This window comes from Phasianus colchicus, chromosome 15, assembly GCF_987193195.1.
Source record: "Phasianus colchicus chromosome 15, bPhaCol1.hap1.1, whole genome shotgun sequence".
Classification (NCBI taxonomy): Eukaryota; Metazoa; Chordata; class Aves; order Galliformes; family Phasianidae; genus Phasianus; species Phasianus colchicus.
The window spans coordinates 17,435,590-17,446,035 of NC_143450.1; the positions used below are offsets into that span (position 1 = coordinate 17,435,590).

A 10,446-nucleotide genomic window follows, 5' to 3' on the forward strand; every position below is an offset into this window, starting at 1 on the left:
CGCTAAGTTCTGAGCTCCCTTCCCTCACACCCCCCAGCCCAGAATCCCCCGCAGCTCTGCCCCGCTTCTCAGAACCGGGCTCCACTTTCGAGCTGTCGTTCTCCACCCACACGAGCCCAATCGGTACGTCAGCCTTTCCCATCATCGAGTTCACGTTACCATATCAATATTTGAAGGAATGATTTTATCTGCCCTAGGGTGGGTGACACACGCTCCCCATGCTCCCCACGCAGGTCTGTGGCTGCAGAGACATCCATGCCCCATGACGCCACATCCCCGAGGTACCCGGACACCAACAGCCAACCCCATCCGCTGGGATGGTGGCTCCTGCATCTGTGCAAGGGAGCTGAGGTCTTCTCCTGCAGGAAATGGCTTCGGGGTGGATGGACAGATAGACACATAGCTCTGTGTGCACCCCAGCTGCATCTCCTCCCCCCAGCGCCTGCAGTGGTTGTACCCAACTCTCCCTGTTTTGAGGGAAATTCAATGGCTGGAAATGATGTCCTCCTTCCATCAGCTGCCAGGAGAGCAGTGATTGTAGGTTGTCACAGTGATGGAATGCTCCAGCTCTGCTCTGCCTCTGCAGTGTCTGGACATCCAGTATAGAAGTAAGGCATTACAATGGGATGGAGTTTGAAACTCAGTGCTGGGATGGACCATGAAGCGCTTCGACTGTAGTGAGCATTAAAAAAGCTATGAATCAAACCTTGTGAAAAGGGAAATTTTTGATACAGCAGCCTGGTCCCCAGGCATGGGCACTGCAGTGCTGTCCCCGCAGGACGGGGTACGTGGTGCAGAGCTGAGCCAGACCTCGCTGAAACCCCAACACCCACACGCCACAAAACTCCCTCCGCTGCCTCTTCCTTTACATGCAAGAGCAATTTTTTTTGTTTCTTTGCAGATATTTAACATCTTGATATAAATCTTGAGGTTTTCTTTCCTTGCAAATCTGATTTGGACTACTTTAGCTCAGGGCTCTGCTGCTTTATGGCCAAGTGCTGTGAATTCTTCCTGGCTCTGGATTCATCTACCTCTCTCTATCTGCAGCTGTTCACTGCCTCTTCTCCGAGGTGCTGTAGTGATCCTCATGATGCCCATTGCCACCAGCAATTGTGGGCTCATCCATGGGGTCACCTCTAGGGACACGTGGCAGTGAGGTCCCTGTGCCAGTGGTTGGAGTGCCCACAGAAGCAATGCCCTTCACTGCCCAGTTCCCAAACACATGGGAGGGAAATACACCAGCATTCAAGCAATCACACAGGGTTGTGCCAAATCCCATGGCAGGAGTGCCCACCAATGTATCCGGCCACACACATCCACAGTGGGTCCTCCTGTGCTCCTCTTTGCCTTTTCTATGAACAAGAGAAGGAAAGCTTTGGGTCATGAGCCCATTGCCCAGCTTTGTTTCACCCCACAGTTGTAGCTCACATTCATGGCATTCATGGCACATGGTGTGGGGCTGCGCCGGGATCCTGCGGCGCCAAGCAGAAATTCTAGACTTCCCATTTCGGTATCTCTGAATCTATCAATAAAGTGATTAAAATCTGCATGATAGGGGAATAGCACATAAAGTTGGCTAAGGGCAAAAAGTCTTCGCTGTCACCATTACATAATCCCTTCTTTGGGGAGCAGGGCCCTGCTGCTCAATCAACAGCACAGGAAGAACCTATATTTGGTATCGGATGGGATGATGCTGCTGGGTCGTGCTATAAAAACACGTCCTACCAGCAGTGAGGCACTGAAGTCCTCAGAGCAAGCCAGGTAGCAGAGCCAAGATGCACCGCACACTGAAGGCTGCCCTTGCTCTCCTCTGTCTGGCAGAGCTCATTGCCTCCACACCACTGCCGACGAGCTCATCCAACCTGAAGCTGTCAGACATCACCCGACGCATCCAGCAGCTCAACAGAGGAGCGCAGGTAAGGACCAGAGAGCTTATGGCTTTTCCTCACCAATGGCCATTAGCTGGCACTACTGACTGAGCATTTCTAGCTGTTGGCAGCCAGTGCAGTGCACAACCCTGGCCCTCTTCTAGCATGGCCTCTCCCCATGGGGTGACATCTGGAGGGTGCAGCTCTTCCCCTCAGCTGCTCAGCTGGGACAGGGCAGCTGACACATGGGCAGTGCTGAAAAAAGCTGCAAAATGCCACAGCTCACGCGGAGTGCTGCTTGGGGTGGCCATAGGCAGCCAGTGGCAGGGACATAGAAGCAGGGCTGGGTGACAATGGCAGCGCTTGGGGCCCGTTGATGCCCTGTCCCTGCACTGTGGGATGAGGACACTGCATCTCTGGGCAGTGGTTGGCAGGGCTCTGCAACTGATAGCTGCTCCTCGCCCACTGCTGGTTGGCTGTGGGTGGTGCCATTGTAGGGGTGCAGTCTGCTAACTACAGCTCTTGCTTCTGTCACCTCCCCAGGTCCCTTGCAATGACACCAGAGTGGCACAGGTGGCTTTCACGGATCGGAAGGTAAAAGAAAATTCAGAGATATGTGGAAAACACACTTTTATTTGGTATAGCCATAACCAGAGCACTTGCCATCACTATGCACAGAACACAGAGCTCAGAGTGGGAGAGATCTCCCTGCCCTAAAACGAAAAGGGCTGGGCTTTTGCCCAGCACCCATGCATGCCATTGCTGCACACAGCACAGTGCAGCCAAGGGTTTAGGAAGTCCCTGGGAAGACTCCCACCAGCCCCGAGCATTCAGGTGGGCAGCATGGTGTGAAGCCAGTGCTGTGGTGCTGACACTCATGTTCATGTTCACAGCTGTTGGAGCAGGAACTGCTGTGCCAGGCTGCCACAGCGCTGGCCAAAGTGACCCGCTGCAAGAAGGACTACGAGCCCCTCATCACCAGTCTGCAGAGCCTGCATGGCCAGACGGTAAGCACAGGGCAGGGTGATGCCCTCACCCCCGCAACTCCAGCATCCCCAGCCCTGAGCATTGAACCCCACGCAGCGGCATTGCAGCCATCTCTGCATCTCATTCTGGGGGCTGCAGCCATTCCCACACTGCAAGATGGTTCATCATGGGGGAAGATGCTGAATTAATCATAGAATCATTAAGGTTAGAAATGAATGATCATCAAGTCCAACCCCAGCCCATCCTCACCGTGCCCACACCCCCAGGTGCCACATCTCCACATTCCTATGCTTGCAGGAGTGTAGCTGGGTGTTTGTCCACAGCCCCCCCAGGACACCCCATGGCTATGAGGTCCAGGGAGACAAATGCGATGGGACCGCTTGCTTTTCCTGCCCCATTGGCTACAAACTGCTGAGCCCTGCTGTGTGCTCACATTTACATTTCTCCTTCCCCAGAGCTGCTCGCTGAGCACCGACAATGAGATCTACCTGCGGAACTTCTTGCCGGCGCTGGGGAACTTCACCCAGGCGCTGTACCGGCGGACCTCGGCCACGGCTGCAAACTGAAGCCCAGCTCCACTGCCTCCACCCTGTGGCCCCACACTGGGAGCTCCTCAGATTGGTTCTACAGCTCTTCACAGTTCTAAGCTCTTCACAGCGTGCACTTCCCCAGCTCTGAACCCAAACCCAACTCAGTCCTAAGTGCTCAGGAGCACCCCGGCCCTGGCTGTCCTCTATGGCAAAGGGAACATCCCCATCCCCATCTCCATCCCCATTCTCATCCCATCCCATCCCAAACTCCATCCCCATCCCCATCTCCATCCCCATACTCATCCCCATTCCAATCTCCATCTCCATCATCTCCATCTGCATCCCCATACTCATCTCCAACCTCCTCCTTACCTCCATCTCCATTCCCATCCCCATCTTCATCCCCATCCCACCCCAGCACCTCTCTGGCTGAGGCTAAGCTCTCTGCATCCCATAACCAAGTGCTGCAATGGGTCCCACGTGCAGGGGGACACCGGGGACACGTGTTCCCTATCCCCAGTGCTGGGTATTCCCAAAGCAGCTATCAACACAGTTCTTTAACTCATTCACCTCCCAGTGCAGAGACAAGCAAAACCAAAACCAAATTATCTGCTTCCTGTTCCTCTAATGAGGGGAGGCTTCTCATCCTAACAAGATCAAGATCTAGGCTGAGGCACAGCTTTGCACGGAGGCCCCACTGCAGTGCTCGTGAGATCACAGCAGCAGCAGGGAGCAGGGAGGCAGCACGGCCAGCACGGTGCTTTAACTTTCAGTGTCTGTGTGCTTCTAAGTTATTAATAGCAATGTTAGGAGAGTCTGCAGGACGACTGGACCCAATGGGTGCTCACGGGCATCCTACTTCTAGAGATTATTTATTATGTTTTATTTAAATAACTTATTTTTTTACTGCACAATCTAAAGATTCAAGAAGTCCGGGCTGGTGGAAGCAGCTGTTGTGTGCTTTTCTTCAGCTCAGGCCCAAACGAAAGGAGAAAGACAGCGTTCAGATGCTTTGTTTTTAACTTATATGATAGTAATGCTGTGGAATACAGTCATATTTAAAATACTGCTACCTCACTTCCAGGGAACCGTTAATGCCTGATTAATTGCCTTTCCGCGACAACAAATGAATGTATGCTGATGGATAATTTATTATTCTTCTCTGTATTTAAAGTATTTGTATGATGTCAGAGTTAATATATTCAAATCATTCCATATTTGGATGTCAGTATTCTGTTTTTCATTTGTGACTTTGCACTGATGTTGTAGAAATGTTATTCAATAAAGCACTTGTATGGGAACTGCTGAGTCCTGGCCTGCACCACTGATGGAGCACCTGGGGAAGGACCTGGTCAGCCCTGGGAGCACAGGTGAAGGCAATTCAGCTGTGTGATCAGAAAGGGTGGAGCCTGGCTCAGCCCCTCTTAGTCCTCATTTAAGGGCTGATGGCCAGTGGGAAAGGATCTCTTGTTGGAGATCTCTCCTTTGTGGAGTCTTCCTATGAGCCTAATTCTTTGGATACAGGTGAGTTTTTTGGTTTTTTTTTTTTTCTTTCTTTTTTTTTCCCCACCTATCTGAGGCTGGTCCTGCTGCCATTACAGCACTAACCAGGATCTCACTGAATGCTGCTGCTCCATCTCCTTGTGCTGCCTTGCAGATGCTGTTTGTATGGGGCTGGGGGTGCTTGGGTGCTGACAGGGAGCAGACCAACCACTGATGTGTGTGTGTAACATGGGCCAGCTGCAGCCTTGGCATTGATTTATGGATAAACCAAAGCCCTTCCTTTGGGCCAAAGATTAAAGGGGCAAGCTAAGCTCTGTGGAGAAGGACCTGAGCATCCTGGTGGCCACCAGTGAGGTAGCAGTATGCTCTCATGGCCAAGAAGGCCACTAGTGTCCTGGTTGATAAAGGGTTAACAGACACTTGATGAATGCTGGCCCATGAGCCAGTAGTGTGCCCTGGTGGCCAAGAAGGCCAGCAGTGTCCTGAGGTGTGTGTGGCCAGCAGGCAATGGAGGGTGTCCTCCCCTCTGCTCTGCACTGAGGAGGGCACATCTGGAGCACTGTACGTAGTGTGAGGCTCTCAGCTGCAGGCAGATGGGGAGCTGCTGGAGAGAAGCCAGAGGAGGGTGCAGAGATGGGGGCCTGGAGCACCTCCTGATGGGGGCAGACTGAGAGCCCTGGGGAGGGAGAACCAAGAGGGGATCTGCTCAGTACTGATCAGTGTCTGAAGGGCATTAGGACAGGGTTTGGTGGTACCCAGTGGCAGGAAAAGGGGCAGTGGGAACAAAAATGGAGCCCAGAGAGCTCCATCTGAACATAAAGGAGGACTTCCATGCTGTGAGGTGGCAGAGGCTGGGAGCAGAGCCCAGAGGTGGGGTGGGAAGACTCTTCTCTGAAGTTGCTCACACCTGCCTGGATGCTGTTCTGTGCAGCTGCTGTAGGGGACCTGAGAGGTGATCTCCAGAGTTCTTTTCCAACTCCTACACTTCAGTGATTCTGAGCTGTGAGGTCACAGGGACACCAGTGTTGGCATTCCTGGTAACCACAGTCCCTGTGGTGTGTGCAAAGGAGCAGCTGGCACCACTTCCATGGGAATGGCAGTGGGTTCGTCCCTGCAGGATGAGAGCAGTGCAGGAGGAGAGAGGAGCAACAACACACAGGTGTGTGCAAATTGGTCATCAATTAACACAGGCTTGTATGTAAAGATAATTAGGGGCAGGTCCCCAAAGCACTGAGGATAGAGCAAGTGGGTGGGATGGGGAAGGGCTGGAGCCAAGACCTGCAGCAGAGGAGCCTGACAACGAGATGGGCTGAGCTTGGGGAGCTTCCCAGGAGCGCAGCTGAGCTCTGGGACCTCTGGCCCTTCAGGGCACGATGGGGCCACACTGTGGCCATAGGCAGCAGCACCATCCCTGCTGCATCCCACCCTTGGGAAGGGGTGGAGTTTGACCTGCCCTGCACCTTGCCCATCACCCGCTGATGTGGTTTTCCACAGTGATTCAGCCCAAGTAGCTCAAAGGTTACGTTTTTCTGTTAATTTGGCGTTTTTCTTTTAATCAACTCCAGTTCTAGAGCTTTCCACCGTGAGCACTGCAGGAAACGCTGTGGCTTCTGCTGCTGCCCCTCGAGCAGCCCTCGGGATGCCCACCCTGTGCCACCCCGTCCCCTTCTGCCCTGCTGGCAGCTGAGCTGTCTGTGCCCGCAGGGAGCAGCACGGTGCTCCCCTTGCTCATCCTTCACAGAGGTTCCTTCTGAGTCAGCAGCACTGACTTCAGCCGGGGCATAATTAGACAAACAAACTTAGTCTGGCTGCTCCTAAATTAATGGAGAGCTCGCAGACTCTTATCAAGCATCTGATGGTAAGTTGCTATTTGAGTTAGAAAATTACCTATTAGTTATTACAAAACTCCAAAGTTTCCCAGCTCAGCTAATTTCTCAGCATTATTTCCTGCAGTGATGCCACCAGCACTGGTGTTGTCACCTGCCAGGGCGGGACATGGCATCCCCGGCTCTGTGTCACTGCGGCAGAGCCGTGAAGCCACACGTCCCCATGTCCTGGTGGGTGTCACAGGGCCAGAGAGAAATGGGGAGGAGATGGCTCTGGGGTGAGCTTGCTGTGGCCTGTCAGGACCTAAAGGGGCTGGGGGAAAGGAGGGGACAGACTCTTTCCCAGGGTCTGTTGGGACAGGACAAGGGGAAATTGTCCCTAATTAAAGAGGGGAGATTAAATTGGCTACAAGGAAGAGTTTGTTCATGCTAAAGGTGGTGAGGCACTGGCTGCTCAGAGAAGAGGTGCTGCCCATCCCTGCAGACAGCGCAGGTCAGGCTGGGGGGCTCTGAGCACTGGCAGAGCTGGGGATGCTCACTGTGGGGAGAGGGACCAGGTGGCCTTTCGATGTCCTTTCCAACCCAAACCGAGCTGTGATTCGATGTCTCTCAGCTCTGTCACAGCTCTCTGCAGGTCAGGAGGTCCCGGTGCCCCATGCTGACCCAGTGCTTTCTGTTTCTCCCCGTGCAGGTGGAGATAACGACCAAATTGTGTGCACATCAAGGGTGCTTTGCATGATTTGGAGATATTCAAATGACAGGAGAGGCGAGCGATGGAAGCGCTCGGAGGATATTTAGAGGAAAAAAAAAGCAGCTTTGCTCTGTTATCTGCACGCGGTCGCATCTGCGGTCCTCAGTGCGGCTCATGGCGCCCGAACCTCGCGGGGAGAGAAAGTCCTGGGATACGGAGAAACAAGAAGCAAAAAGCTTCTACGGAGTTTTCTTTTTGTACCATCTGCCTCCTACCACCGTTATCTGAACGGTGGAAATTTCCTACGTTGAAACGTAATGTGAGATCAGAAGAAAATCTTGACTTCTACAAAAAAGACCTGTTCTCCTAAATGGATATGAGCAACTTTGGAAAGTGCAGATAAGGGAAAAAATCAGTTTTTTCCCTCCGTTTCAGCAATTTTAAAGCCATAAATTGAGATGTTTCACCCAGAAAAGCACAGACAGGTGTGCCATAGAGGCCATGAGCTCCTCACTGCCCACCCTGCTGGCATTGCTGGTGCTGCTGGCCGGCCCTGGGGCTGTGTGCACCCTGCGCTCACAGACCTCGGTGCTGCTGAAGGAGAGCATCCGGATAGTGAAGGACATGCAGAAAGAGGTATGGAGCACAGCACTGGGCTGGGGGGGCTGAGCTGCACTGAGATGTCCATGCAGTCTGTGTGTCTGTCTGCAGGTGTTGTTCAGATTGGTATCAATCTCCCTAAATTGCTCCTCTCTTCTCCTTCTCTCAAGGTTTCCTGTGGCAAGATGAAAGTGACAGATATCTTTGAAGACAGTAAGGTAAGAGAAAAGCCAGAGCAAGAGCTGGGAGAGGTGCTGGGAGAGCAGGATTGAGTCTGAAGTGGGAGCTGCATGGGATGAGGAGCTTGTCAGTGCCATGATGCTGTGGGGTACCATTACCACTTAGGTTCTTCTACAGCCAAAAAGGACAGGGAGCACAGCGCTGAGTGCATGCTTCAGCAGCACAGAGCTTGTTTGTGTGGGGTTTTCAGAAAGGAAGACAGGAACTTCTTCCTTTGCCTTGGAGCCCCGTGTCACTCTCAGACACCCACACTCACTGATGGTGCTGTGTCTCAGGCACCCTTAGGTGTGCTATTCCTCTTCAGCCCTTTATCTGGAGGAAGGCTCTTCAGTTAGCAGAAGATTCGATGGCAGATAATAAAGCCTCTTTCTGCTCTCAGAATTGCTGCCTAAGGCGAGAGCCCAGCCCCGGAGTTCCTGTTTTCACAGAAAGGGCCCCCTGCAGGCACAAAGCAGGGAGCAGAGCTGGGTCCCTGGGCAGAGGGAGAAGGGAGCAGTGTTTGGGCAAGTGCTTCACAGCTGCAGATCTGGGCCAGCTGCTTATTGGAGGCATTTGAGGTGCAAACTGAAGAAACAGGAGCAGGTGCAGCTCCCATCTATCCACCACATTTCCCAAGACAGGCAGCATCAGCAAGGTACCATTCTAGTAGGAAAGCAACCGAACGATTTCCTCACCACTGTGGATGCTTCTCTTCTCACCTCATCGGGGCTGAGGATTTGCAGAGCTGCAGCTGCACAAAGCCCAGAGCCAGTGAGGCTGAGCTGAGCCAGCTGCACCTGGGGGCAGAGGAGTTGGGGGGGCTGAGCCACCTACCCTTAGGCTGGAAATGCGTTGTTTGTGCTGTTCTAACCCACTCAAGAAGCTGAACAGAGCAGTCTCTTAAACAGCCCCACGTGTTTTCTTGCAGACGAAGAACAGAACTGAGCTCTTATGTGAAGCTTCCACGATTATTTGGGAGAGCCAGCACTGCCACAAGAACCTGCAGGGCCTCTTCCTCAACATGCGTCAGCTGGTGAATGCCAGCAGCACCTCCCTCAGGGTAAGGCTCTGCCTGTCCCCAGGACAGCCCACTGCCCTCAGCCCCACGGCACTGCATGCAGGTGGATGCTCTGCTGCACACTGGGGTTCTGCTGCTTACCACCAACTCCATTTGTTGAAGACTGCACACTCTGGGCACGTTGCTCAGCACTCTGCAGCCATGCGCTGCCCAGTTCTCCTCTCAGCCAAGCCCATGCAGGAAAACCAGGGCACTGGGTCAACACCTTAACTTAATTTTATCTTCTATTGCAGGCACCATGTCCCATGGCAGCAGGCAACACTACTTCAATGGAGAAGTTCCTCAGGGACCTCCACGGATTCCTCCAACAAGTAGTAAAAGAGAAGTTATTGTTTTCTTAATTATTATATTGATGCTGTATTTCCAGAGATTATTTATAATGATTCTTTAAATAAATATATATATTTTTTTGAGTAAATTTGCTGACTGTGTGTATGGAGAAGATGGGAGCAGATTTACAGTGTAAGGTGCAAGAAAACTGTGCTGGTGTGGCGAATAGTTTAGAAAGCAGTGGCACAATGGGAGGGCTCTGGTGCAAGTGGACCTGCAAGGAGTGAATCTTTGCTTAGAAATAGCTGAAGAGATGCCAGGCCCCAAGCAGTGCCCCCACTTCACAGAATCATGTGGTTAAAGCTAGAGCGAGGGGAGGGCTGTAAATGAGTATTAGCTAAATGTATACATTTGATTTCCTCTTCCCTTTATGCTCTGGTGTAGCCTTAGTGGCCCAGGAGTAAAGAGGCTGCAGCTGACAGAATAGGGAAAGAATGTAGCAAAAGCACCCCATGGAAGGGACAACTCAAAGCTGGGGTGGTGGTCAGGCTTTCCCCAATAGCAGGGGCCAACCTCACAGGTATTTAGGAGTCTGTCAGTCTGCAATTTTGGCATTGCGTAGGAGAGTGCCTTGGAAAGTCCCAGGACTGAAGGGTTTGGTTTGTGCATCAACTGAGTCAGAATACTCATGGAAGCTGCAGAGTTAGCAGACCACAGAAAACCTGTTACCTGCTGCATGAGCAGGCTGAGATCTTCCAGAAGAAATGCAATGCAAAGGAAACATTACTGCAGGTAACAGCTTCATGCTATGCAGGCTGCACCAGGCCTGCAGTGTAGCTCAAGGAAAGCAGTGTCAGGGTGAAGCCTCCTGCTC

At 52.5% G+C, this 10,446-nt stretch overlaps 1 protein-coding gene across 5 annotated transcripts; it reads left to right on the forward strand.

Annotated features, from left to right (window-relative positions):
* The first annotated feature begins 4,299 nt into the window (after positions 1–4,299).
* LOC149915939 (uncharacterized) lies at positions 4,300–9,665 on the forward strand. 5 transcript variants are annotated; one of them, XM_090150775.1, is made up of 7 exons: positions 4,300–4,909; positions 5,820–6,047; positions 6,454–6,746; positions 7,406–8,041; positions 8,176–8,223; positions 9,153–9,284; positions 9,536–9,665. In XM_090150775.1, exons 4-7 carry the CDS (start codon positions 7,907–7,909, stop codon positions 9,641–9,643), a joined length of 423 nt encoding a protein of 140 aa, XP_090006901.1. In that variant the 5' UTR covers positions 4,300–4,909; positions 5,820–6,047; positions 6,454–6,746; positions 7,406–7,906; the 3' UTR covers positions 9,644–9,665. The 5 variants fall into 5 exon arrangements, with proteins under 5 accessions (XP_090006901.1, XP_090006899.1, XP_090006902.1 ...); XM_090150773.1 differs by lacking the exon at positions 6,454–6,746; XM_090150776.1 differs by lacking the exons at positions 5,820–6,047; positions 6,454–6,746.
* Positions 9,666–10,446: the final 781 nt, after the last annotated feature.

Excerpts from the sequence above, each read along its gene's own strand:
- LOC149915939 (XM_090150775.1), top strand. The coding sequence starts at position 7,907 with ATGAGCTCCTCACTGCCCACCCTGCTGGCATTGCTGGTGCTGCTGGCC. Across the intron at positions 8,224-9,152 it reads ATATCTTTGAAGACAGTAAG|ACGAAGAACAGAACTGAGCT; the intron begins GTAAGAGAAAAG and ends GTTTTCTTGCAG. Across the intron at positions 9,285-9,535 it reads CCAGCAGCACCTCCCTCAGG|GCACCATGTCCCATGGCAGC; the intron begins GTAAGGCTCTGC and ends CTTCTATTGCAG.